This window comes from Propithecus coquereli, unplaced genomic scaffold (genome assembly GCF_000956105.1).
Source record: "Propithecus coquereli isolate 6110/MARCELLA unplaced genomic scaffold, Pcoq_1.0 Scaffold235, whole genome shotgun sequence".
Classification (NCBI taxonomy): Eukaryota; Metazoa; Chordata; class Mammalia; order Primates; family Indriidae; genus Propithecus; species Propithecus coquereli.
The window spans coordinates 684,171-696,705 of NW_012147897.1; the positions used below are offsets into that span (position 1 = coordinate 684,171).

At 38.5% G+C, this 12,535-nt stretch overlaps 2 protein-coding genes across 2 annotated transcripts; one reads left to right on the top strand and one right to left on the bottom strand.

The window, feature by feature from the left end:
- The first annotated feature begins 2,244 nt into the window (after positions 1-2,244).
- On the top strand, positions 2,245-3,269 carry LOC105811434 (olfactory receptor 51G2). Its single transcript, XM_012645628.1, has one exon. The coding sequence runs from the start codon at positions 2,276-2,278 to the stop codon at positions 3,215-3,217; it is 942 nt and encodes a 313-aa protein (XP_012501082.1). The 5' UTR covers positions 2,245-2,275; the 3' UTR covers positions 3,218-3,269.
- A 7,815-nt stretch (positions 3,270-11,084) lies between these two features.
- LOC105811438 (olfactory receptor 51A7) lies at positions 11,085-12,119 on the bottom strand. Its single transcript, XM_012645632.1, has one exon. It carries the CDS (start codon positions 12,085-12,087, stop codon positions 11,149-11,151), a length of 939 nt encoding a protein of 312 aa, XP_012501086.1. The 5' UTR covers positions 12,088-12,119; the 3' UTR covers positions 11,085-11,148.
- Between the last annotated feature and the right edge of the window lie 416 nt (positions 12,120-12,535).

A 12,535-nucleotide genomic window follows, 5' to 3' on the forward strand; every position in this document is an offset into this window, starting at 1 on the left:
TTCTCTTTTCTCATTCGCAAATTAAGGGAATAATACTAACTTGCAAAGTTTTTCTAAAGTCTACATGTGATTATTTTTGCAATGTTCCTGATACAGAGCCCGGCAAAATAGTAGATGCTCATCGGGAATTATATTTCTTTTTTCTTCACTACCCTACTTCATTTTAATGTCAAAAATATTTTCTGCCATAGGTTATATGATATATTAGGTTTTATATTAGTTATATATTAGATTATTTCCATCTTATAAGTTATATTGTTAACCACCATGTAGCTTGTCTATCTCTGACAGGTAAGTTTATCACAGCTCTTCTGAATTCAGTTTGATATGTAACGTGGTAAGCACTAATCATGGCTACAGTAGAAGCTGAGGAGCACAGCACGAGCACCAATCTGACCTTCAGATGGACAGTGAGTTAATGACACTGGCTATTAATGTCACTGGTATTCAAAGTGACAGAGAAAATGTCTGTGTATTATGTTTATGTATATTTCTCCAATCCACTTATTTATTAATTTAACTAAAGAGTCAGCACCATTTTTGAAGACCTATTCAGCTAGCTGCTGCTAATTGATGCTGAATTATTCTCTGTGTGGGAAGAAGGTGTAACAGTTGTTTAGAGCCCGAAATCTAGAGAAAAGTCAGATGTTGGTCATTTACTATTTCTCTTATTTTAGACATGTCAATAACTTCTTTGAAACTTCTGTTTCCTCATGCTATCAGTAGAACATTATTCACAGGGATTTTTTAAGGAGATAAAACATCAAGTTATTGATAGCTAACTAAGGAAAATTTAACTCTTACTTATGCAAGGAAAAAAATTCTGAGCAACTGCTATAAACCAGAGCATATTCTAAGCACTGGCTTTACAGAAGTAAATAAAGCAAAATTCCTACCTTTTTTTTTTTTTTATTTCAGCAAATTATGGATGTACATATGTCCTACCCTTTTTGAGCTCACATTCTAGTGGCATTATTAATTTAGAATGGAAATATTATTGCTCTGCAACTCAGGAGGCCTAAATTGGCATATGAAATTCTGCCAAGTGACTACACTCTCCTGAGCCTTCATTTCTTCATCTGTAGAAGAATGGGTCCTCCCAGCATCCCTGCCCTGTGTTCTGTGGACTCTCCTGGACTCAGCCTTGTAATTGGGGAGGTGGCCATGTGTGGTAGTGCTTCAGCCCCTCCTGCTAGCTAGGTCCTGTTACCAAGGTCCACAGTAGTTGCATTTCTAGACTTCTGGAGAATGCCAATTACTGACTGACAGGAGGATTAGGGCTTTGCCCTCTTACTCTAGCAGTCAGGAATAGCTTCACAGACATTCACACACTTTCCAGTTCTCTCTGAAATGCTGTGACCTGAGCAGCATTTATGAACTATCTGGACAAGGCTAGGCTTCTCTGTCAGGAAAACCAGGAGAAATGGTTAGTGAAGGTTGGTCTATGTCTAGCATTAGGGCTCTCATTGACCTAGCCAGGTTAAACAAAAACAAAAAAGAGAAAGAAAGAAAAATAAATTAAAAAATAACAAAGAAATCAACGTAAGATAAGGTGAAAAAAAGATGAAAAAAACAAAGTTGGAACATTAGTGAGAGGCCTGGAAGGACAGAGTCACATGAGGATTGTTTAATGAAAGCTCTATTCGTTAAGGGGTAGGCAAACTTAAATATGGCCAATGGGAACAGTGAAGGTATTCTCACTCCTTAGTCTGAGGAGCAAAAGAGCAATTACCGCAGCCCAAGAAGGTGTGCTGCTGTAGAAGAAAGGTCCCCAACAATAGCTGTGGCCTTCAGTGGTGGAACACAGCCACTGCCAACCCACAGTGCCATGGAGAAAGAGCCCGAACTCTCTCCCCCATACTCCTATCAATCTTTGGTGCTTCCCATCGTCTGAGCCTACTAAAAAGTCCAGAGGCCAAGAAGAAGCCCTGGTTGATACAGAGGTCCAGACAGAGCAAAAAACATGGAAGAGCTCATGTAGAATATCCATCTCACCCAGTGTGGCTCTTACAAGTTACATAGCAGTCACTTCAAAATTTCATGTCTTTGTTTCTTATTGAAACTTTGAGACTAAAAATATTTCTGTCAAAAAGATGTTGAGAGGAAGCCAGGGACCAGAGTGAAACCACTGCTGGAAGGAGCTGTGCAATTTTAGGTCTATTTGATTCTAATTTTTTTTCTCTCTTTAATTTCTGCCAGGTGCAATCACTCTCATTTCCTCAATTCATTTCAGGACTTTGGAGAGAACTCAATTTCCCCCTTGTTTCCACACACAATGACACTGGGATCCCTGGAAAACAGCAGCAGCATCTCCTCTACCTTCCTGCTGAGTGGCATTCCTGGGCTGGAGCACGTGCACGTCTGGATCTCCATCCCACTGAGCTTCATGTACCTGGTTTCCATCCTGGGCAACTGCACAATTCTTTTTATCATTAAAACAGAGCCTTCGCTCCATGAACCTATGTACCTGTTCCTGTCCATGTTGGCTCTGACTGACCTGGGTCTGTCCCTGTGCACCCTCCCTACGGTGCTGGGCATCTTTTGGGTTGGGGCACGGGAGATTAGTCGTGATGCCTGTTTTGCCCAGCTCTTTTTCATTCACTGTTTGTCCTTCCTAGAGTCCTCTGTGCTACTGTCTATGGCCTTTGACCGCTTTGTGGCCATCTGCCGCCCCTTGCACTACGCTTCCATTCTCACCAATGCTGCCATTGGCAGGATTGGTCTCGCCTCTCTGGGACGTAGTGTAGCATTCATTTTCCCATTGCCTTTCATGCTCAAAAGATTCCCCTACTGTGGCTCCCCAGTCCTCTCACATTCTTATTGTCTCCACCAAGAAGTGATGAAATTGGCCTGTGCAGACATCAAGGCCAATAGCGTCTACGGCATGTTTGTCATCATTTCCACAGTGGGTATAGACTCGCTACTCATCCTCTTCTCTTATACCCTGATCCTGCACACTGTACTGTCCATCGCCTCCAGGGCTGAGAGACTGAAAGCTCTTAACACATGTGTTTCTCACATCTGTGCTGTGCTTCTCTTCTACACTCCCATGATTGGCTTGTCTGTCATCCACCGCTTTGGAAAGCAGGTGCCCCACCTGGTCCAGGTGTTCATGGGTTTCGTGTATCTTCTCTTTCCTCCCCTGATGAACCCTATTGTCTATAGTGTGAAGACAAAACAGATCCGAGATCGGGTGACCCATGCCTTTTGTTACTAATTGGGTCTAATATTGGAGGCACTATCACCTTAAGTGCACCCACACTTGTTCATCCTTTATAATATCTAATGACCATGAAATAGAGGAGACATTTATTTATTTACTAACAAACATATATGGGGATGAACAACAGATCACAGCCCTCACAGAACTCTCACTCTGGTCTAGCAGGGGTTGGGGGAATAGAAATACAATGTAGTATAATGTGGCAAATTGTATTTTCCAAAAATGGCCACAGAAATAATTCTAATCTCACATTCTCTTCCAGAAACTTGCCACTCCTCAAGAGACAGTGTCTATTTCTTCTCCCCTTACAACTGAGTAGGACTTTGTAAATGCCTCCTGAATTGAATACTGTGGAGATGACCATGTGAGACTTTTAAGGCTCGGTCATAAAAGGTGATCAGTTTTGTGCTACTTCTTTTTTTCTCTCTTTACCCCATCTCCAATCTATCTCTGCTTCTCTCTGTCTCACTCTACACTTGCTTGTGGAATCCAGCCCCCAATCTGAGAGTTAGCTCCGACCACAGAGCGTGGCCACATGCAGGTGTTTTTCCAATAGGCTCAGGTAAGGCCTCAGCCTTAGCTGAGTTAGCATCGACCACCATTGAGTGAGTCATCCATCAGATTATTCCAGTCCCCACCCTTCCAGACTCTCCAGCTAGGGCCCAGTGAAGCAGACAATCAAGCATTCTCTGAATTCAGTCCAAATTTCAGGTTTATAAAAAATAAATAAATATTCCAAGACACTAAAGTTTTGGATAATTTGTTATACAACCATATAATTGTATTGCTCAAAGAATAAAAAGGTTAATACAAGAGCAGAAAAGAGCTATCTTCCTCTTCATGGGAGGAAGAGAGTATCTAAAAAGTTTTCCTGAGTTGACACAGTAGCTAACCTTAAGAGACATGTAGGAATGAGACAGCTAACAACTATAAGAGGGAGGATGAAAAATGTGTTCCAGTCTGAAAGAATAACGTGTGAAAAGCTTAGGCAGAAGCGATAAAGAGTAAAATATATTCAGGGAAGTATCTGAGGTGTTGTTTTTGTTTTCCTTGTTCTCTAGCATGTTAGGGAAGGTTTAAGGATGATGGGAGGTAAATGGAAAGGGATTAAGGGACTGACCATATCAGAAAGATCGTAAGCCAATGAACCAAGAAGAAAGTTTGTTATATCCTCTTATATGTACATTACAATTGTACATCCACAATGCTCCAGATAGAGTTACCTTTTTGTTGTCGAAACCACAGGGGGTTTCAGTCTAGGGCCAGTTGCTTATTACACAAAGACCCAATTATTGAGAAAATGAGGATGGAAGAAAGGAATTTTTAAGGAATTTTTGGCTTTAATTTTGGAATTTTTAAGAAAGAAAGGAATTTTTCATGTCTTAGGTTTAAGTCCATTGTGAATTAATTTTTGTGAGTGGTGAGAGGTGTGGATCCTGTTTCAGTCTTCTACATGTGGCTATCCAGTTTTCACAGCACCATTTATTGAACAGGGATTCTTTTCCCCAGTATATATTTTTACCTGCTTTGTCAAAGATCACATTACAATATGAGGGTGGTTTTATATCTGGGTTCTCTGTTCTGACCAATTGGTCTATGTCTCTGTTCTTGTAGCAGTACCATGCTGTATTGGTTACCATAGCCTTGTACTATAGCTTGATGCCTCCCAATTTGTTCTTTTTGCTTAAGGTTTCTTTGGCTATTTGGGGTCTTTTCTGGTTCCACATGCAGCACAGACCCAGAAGCCAGAAACAGAAAAGAAAGGACTCTAATAAACTCAATCAGAAATTTTTTAAAAATGTATATTACAACTGATACCATGGAAATATAAAATATCATTTCTGAATACTATAAAAATCTCCATGCACACAAACTTGAAAACATTGATGAAATGGACAAATTCTTGACAACACACAACCTCCCTAGACTCAATCAGGAAGAAACAGAACTCCTGAACAGACCAATATCAAGTAACAAAATTGAAGCAGCAGTAGAAATATCCCAACAAAACAAAAAAATTCCTGGACCCAATGGTTTCATAGCCAAATTTCATGAGACCTACAAAGCAGAACTGGTACCTATACTGCATAACTTATTTCATAACATAGAGAAGGAAGGAATCTTCCCCAACTCATTCCACAAAGCCAATATCACCTTGATACCAAAGCCAAGAAATAACACAACAACAACAACAACAAAGAAAACTATAGGCCAATATCCCTTATGAATATAGATGCAAAAATTCTCAGTAAAATTCTAGCAAATCAAATTCATCTGCACATCAAAAAAATAATAATCCTCCACAATCATGTGGGCTTCATCCCAAGGATACAAGTACAGTTCAACATACACAAATCTATATGTGATTCACCACATAAATAGAAGCGAAAACAAAGACCATATGATCCTCTTGATAAATGCAAAAAAAGCATTGAACAAAATTCAGCACACTTTTGTGATAAGAACTCTTAACAAAATAGGCATAGTTGGAACATACCTCAATATTATAATAGCCATATATGACAATTCCACTGCCAACATCTTACTGAACACAGAAAAATTGAAAGCATTCCCACTTAGAACTGCAACCAGACAAGGTTGCTCACTGTCACTACTTCTGTTCAACATGGTGCTGGAAGTTCTAGCCAGAGCAATCCAGTAAGAGAGGGAAATCAAGGGTATCCAAATGGGGAAAGAGGAGGTCAAACTATTGCTCTTTGCTGATGATATGATCTAATAACTAGAAAACCCCAAAATTATGCCAAGAGACTTCTGAAATTGATAAATAAATTCAGCACAGTCTCAGGTTAGAAAATCAATGTATACAAATCAGTAGCATTCATATGCACCAACAATAGTCAAGCTGAGAAACAAATCAAAGACTCAATACCTTTCACAATAGCAGCAAAGAAAATAAAATACCTAGAAATCTATTTAACCAAGGATGTGAAAGACCTCTACAGGGAGAACTTTGAACCACTGAGGAAGGAAATCACAGAGGATTTAAGCAAATGGAAAAATGTAACATGTTCATGGATCGGTGGAATCCACATTGTTAAAATATGTATACTGCCCAAAGTGATTTACAGATTCAGTGCAATCCCCGTTAAGATACCAACATCATTTTTTGCATATCTAGTGATTGGATACTGACCACTGTGCAAAAGAATAAGCCTAGAAATCTAACTTTGGGTGGTGGAGGATATGAGATAATATAAGAGGTGGACTTTGGCTACTTGCCTGAGCCTTGAGCCAAAGCTTACGTCAGTTTACAATACTGAACAAAAGCTTTGAGAATGATTAACACTCAGTTTCAATAGAAGGTAGTTCTACTTTATTTATCAGGACTTGGCAACCCCACTGGAGCAAGGTTCCACATATGCCAGTCAAAGCCAGCACAAACTGGTTACTACCAAGACAAAGCCACAGGGCACACTACAGCAGTGGGTCCAGGTTCAAGACTGTGCCATATCATAACAGCTTACGTTGTATGTGGATTATGTACTTAATTTGGGGGCTCCTACTCTGAAGCAATGCAGTCATGTGAGCTCCCAGCAACTATCCAACCTGGATTCAGGGCCTAAGAGGATTGGGGACTTTCCTATAGCAAGGACTGCTGGCATCTATGGTGGAAGTGGAGACTATTCAGGGTCTCTAGCTTACCCTTTCCCCATAAGAAGTCCCCTCTGAATCCAAGTTGAAGGAAAGTCAGGCAAGAGACACAGTGTGAAGAGGCAGGGTGCCTCCCTCTGCTCTCCGTGGTGCTATCCTGGGCTTTTGGGCACCACACGGATATTGCTGCTTACCTGGTGCTCTGCAGCCTACTTCCTCAGTCACCCCAGTCAAAATATAGTTGTTTATAGTCACATACAATAGAAATGTATTTGCTCTGGTCTCTTTTGTGGGGGAGATGAGTACCAGGCAACTCTAGTTGGCCCTCTCACTAACATCACTTTAATTGTCTAAGCTGTAAATTTTGGATGAGAGTAATATCTACTTCAGATCATTGTTATCAGGATTAAGTGAGACACTGTATGAAAGATATTTGGTAAAATAATGATCAAATAATACATTGCCAATTAAGTGTGTGCAATAGATTTGTCCCTATATAGATTACCTTATGTCTCCAGATCACAAAATTGATCCATCCAAGTTTTGCTTCCTTTTACCAATCTTACCACCAAGTTAAAAGAGGATTAAATCCCAATGCCTCTCTTACACCATTGTAAATGGCTTCAATTCTTTCAGCTACCATATCCGGGACCAATCCTACAATGCTTTGATTTGAGGAAGACCTAGGAAAGAGGTTTAAGTCTCGTACTTTCTCTGACCCCATAAAGTTCGCCTTCTTTCTTCCCATTGCTCTTTTACTTTTTACTCATTAGATTTTTGTCTCAAGATTTTCTTAAGCTTATAATATCTATTTAAATGGGCTATCACTAAGAGTCAGAGTAGATGAGTTTATGGAAACTTTCTCATCTTCACTTTTTTTTTTTTTTAACAATTTCAGTTACTATTTATTGTGTGACCTTGAGCAAGTCACTGTATTTTTTTTGGCTCTGGTGCTTGATGCAAAATCAGGATCTTGCAATTAATGAATTGTATAGATTTTTCTTTCTTGCAGGAGTCTTTCGTTCTTTGATTCTTGTCTGTTTTTTCTGGTCTGGGTTCTAATTATGCCTAAAGAAAAACAGGTCCAGCTGAAACAGACCACAGGCCTGAAAGAAGGCAGAAAAAAGTGCATCACTAAGATTATAAGGATTCTTTAGGCCATGGGCTTTGTTCCTTAGCCCAAGTGTAGTAGGAGAGGATGACAGTGTTTTAAGCGAGTATGTAACTTAGCCTGATTTACTTTTACTAAAGATCTCTCTGGCTGCAAAGTGGAGAACAGATAGGAGAGTGAGACTGAAGAAAGAAAGAAAATAAGAGGATTGTGGAAAAAGTTCTAACATGGAAAAATGCAGATTTGGAAAGAATTATGGCAGAACAGTTGGAGAGAAGAGGAAAATTTTGATATACAGTTGGGAGAAAAACTTCTGTAGGACTTTGTGAAACCCTGCATGTGAAAATTAAAGTGAGATAGTGAATACTAACACAAAAATAGACTGAGATGAAGAGAAGTAATAGAGCAAGCAAGTTCTCTGATCTTTAGCAAGTTAGACAGAAACATTTTGGCATACACTATATGATTGTAGTAGGAGGAAAGAAGCTGCCTGAAGGAGTGATAATGTGTTATAATTTTAGGTAATTGACATGGTGTATTCAGGGCTCGGTCCACAAAGGATGCTCAAGATTTTGAGCATAAGAAATGAGTAGTTCTTTCATTGAATGGTTTTCACTCATGGATTTATAAATTGATCAACAAATATTTATTCTTTGTCCAAATATGTACTACACACTAAAAGTTTAAAACTAAATAAGATGTGCAGACATACACATCTCATGGAGTTCACAATTTGGCAGAGACAAACAACCTTTGAAATAAAGGCTGATAATTATTATAAATTATGGTGTAGAAATCAGCATATCATGAAAGGGAACACAATCGAGGTACAAATCTGTTATACTTGGAATGAGAAGGTGTCTGTACAGTTTAATACAGTAAGTATATTTAAGCTGGGTCCTGCTAGAGAGATAAATGGGAGAAAGAGAAATTGAGGAAATGCATTTGTGGCAGGCAGAATTCAGCCGCTCCCAATCATTTCAACGTCCTAATCCCTGAAACTTGTGAATATATTACCTTAATTGGCAAAAGATACTTTGCAAACAGGATTGAAGTTAAAAACCTGACATAGGGAGATTATCCTGGATTTTCCAGGTGGACCCAATATTATCATATGAATCCTTAAAAGCAGAGAGCCTTTCCCAGCCATGGGCAAGAAATGTTATGGAAGAAAGTCACAGGGAGATGCAATGTTGCTAGCTTTGAAGATGGAGGAAGACATTTATGAGCCAAGAATTGTAGGTTACCTCTGGAAGCTGGAGAAAGCAAGGAAACAAATTCTCTTCCAGTTCCTTGAGAAAGGAACACAGGCTTGCCACCTTGATTCTAGGCCGGTGAGAACTATGTCAGAACTCTAGCCTACAGAATTGTGAGATAATAAATTTGTATTGTTTTAAACCACTAAGTTTATGATAATTTGTTAGGCAGCAGTAGAAAACATATATAGCATTCTTGACAGAAAACACAACAAAAGCAAAAGTTAAGGTGTACATAACAACATGATGTTTTTGTATTACTCTGTTGAGGTGTAAGGCAGAGAACTTTAACAGAGAAAGCAGTAGAGACAAGTAGGCCTTGAAGAATGGAAAGCCTTTGTGCATAGGTAGAGCCTTGCTATTATCTTGTAAATTATTGCACAGCTATTGAAGGATTTTAAGTGTGGTTAAATTTACATTTTAGAAACATCTTTCAAGTAGCTAGTCTGAATGTACAGGATGGTTGGAGAATTAAGGAGAAGTTTTAAATCTGAACTAAGATAACAGCAGCGAGAATCAATGGATAACAAAGTATATTAGAGATACCTTAATAAGGGAGGATCCTCACAGTTTAATGACAAAACCTTGGTTAAAATATATGCTTAATTCCATATCTGCATCTGAGTATTATTGTCTTGCAAAAAAGACTAATGCTACTTTCCTAGTCATGACAGATAAGTGACATGTTAGTCTCCTGTTTCAAACTCTGTATAGGATATCTGTCTTTGAAAATTTAGTCACCTGTGCCAAATCCTCTCAAGATAAAATTGATCCTCCTCAACTGGAGGTGAAAAAAAAAAAAAAAAAATAAAATTGAACCCATTATTCAAACCTCCAGTCCCTTTTAAAATTTTCTCCTTTTCTATTTGTAACAACTCTGTTATCTCAATACCCCAGAGAGATTGTCATGTCATTCTTAATTCCTTGCCATTCTTCAAACTGAATTTTCAGTGGTATGCTCAATCATTTGATTTTTTCTCTAAAATATGTCATCTGTACATGAGAAAAAGTTTAAAATATAAATTTTAGTGAAAATATGGTATAAAATTCTGTGTACTGTAGGAGTCCAATTTTTAAAAACATCCTAGGGCTAAATTTTTTTTAAAGCACAAGAAAAAGACAAAATCACAGAAAAGACTAAACAGCAAAATCATAGAGTTTAAAATTATTTCTCAGTAAACTTTGTCAATTTCCTATAACATATATGTTGATTACAACAAAAACTAAATGTTTTGTTTTCTCTGTGCCCATCCGGAGAGTCATCACTTCATAGCAGGATTTTTGTGCTATCTCTGGTTAATCTCCCTTCCCCATCTCTCCCAAATTCAATCCATCTTGCTCATGTTTTCATACACACTGTTCTTAAAATTAGATTTATTATGTTAGGAATATGTTTAGAAACTAATCCGGCTTTCCAGTACCTCCTAAATTTAGACTTTAGAAGGCTCTTCTAGGTACTCCAAAATCTGGTTCACTCATTTTATCCAAAACTGTCACTCAATATTTGCCAAATTACACTCTGCATTCCAACCAGACTAACATCCTTCGTATCTGCTATCTGCTCTACTGTTTTACGTTTCCTAGACAGTATAGAGATTATACTATGTATATATGTAATAAAGGCTAATTGAATAATATTAATCTACCCAAATCTTATCCATTCTTTAAAAGCTAATTCAAATTCAACTGCTTTATCACGTTTACTTTCAATTTTTCTTAAAATGTTACTGAAACGTCTATGAATCAGTGGATATCATATATCCACTGATTATTTTTCTATCCTGTTTAAATTATATTCCCAATTTTATTATAAATTCTACACTGCATAGCTTTTCATTCCCTCCTTCCAGTCATCCATGAGATAGTGACCACCATAGCATTAAACATATAGCAACTGCCAAAAATTACTTACTGGTTGATAATTTATTTCCTAGTTATTCAAGTTCTTATCTCCTACATGTGTTAAGCAACTTCCCTAAAATCTTCTCCCGGATTTGTCGAGTCTTTATACAGTACACAATGGGGTTCATCAGGGGTGGCACCAGCAAGAACATATCTGCAATAAGGATTACCACAAGGGGACTTTTGTGCTTGGCAAAACGATGCATGGCAGCCAGGGTGATTATGGGCACATAGAAGATGAGCACAGCACAGATGTGGGAGACGCAGGTATTTAGGGCCATGAGCCTCTCTGCCAGAGATGCAATGCTGAGTACCGTCTTCAAGATCAGCACATAAGACAAAACAATCAATGCCAAGTCCAGCATAGTACAGAGAGCAACAAAGAAACCATAGATGACATTAATCGTGTTGTCAGAGCAGGCCAGCTTCATGGTATCCTGATGAAGACAGTATGAATGAGAAAGAAGTTTCTTTTGACAATATTTTAATCTCCTTAGAGTAAAAGGGAATGGAAGCACTAAGAGAATGCTCCTAATGGCTAAGGTTAGTCCCATTTTAGCAACCCTGTTGCTAGTAAGGATAGAACTATATCTCAGGGGATTGTGAATGGCAAGAAAGCGATCTAAAGACATAATTAGCAGCACTGAGGATTCCATGACAGTGAATCCATGGATGAAGAATTCTTGAGCAAAGCAGGCATTGGGTGAAATTTCCATGGCATTGAACAAGAAGATCCTCAGCATTGTAGGAAGGGAGGAGAGGGACAGGCCCATATCAGAGACAGCCAACATGGCAAGGAAATAATACATTGGCTCATGAAGCAAGGGCTCTGTCTTTATGATAAAGAGGATGGTGCAGTTTCCCATGATGGCAACCAGGTACATGAGGCAAATGGGGATGGAGATCCAAACATGGGCATTTTCCAGTCCCGGGATCCCAATCAGAAGAAAAAGCTTGACCTCGGAGTTATTGACAACAGACATCACGCGTGGAAATATGAGCTCTTTAGTCAGATCTGAAACCACATAAAAAAAAGCAGACATACTTTTGGATAAAACTCAGATCTATTGGAATAAGGAGTTCATTTATATACTATGCTCAAAAGCATATTTGGCAAGTTAATCAACTATAGTCTTCAAAATTTACCATAAGTCCTTAAACATGTTATGTTCTCCAACGTGGAAAATTTACTTCTAACCATTTATCCTAAGTTAGTGACTTTTTAGCCTTTTTAACAAAATAATACAACATTAAACCAAATAGAATAATATCAAAGTGGAGCTGCTTTTATTGAATCAGTAATAAGACACCTAGAATAGTTTCCATTGCTTTTCCGTGCAATCTTTTGTACTGTTTTCATGGAATCCTATCTGTGCAGCTCCACCCCCACTATGCACACTGACTGCTAAATGCTAAAAGGCATAGAGTTTT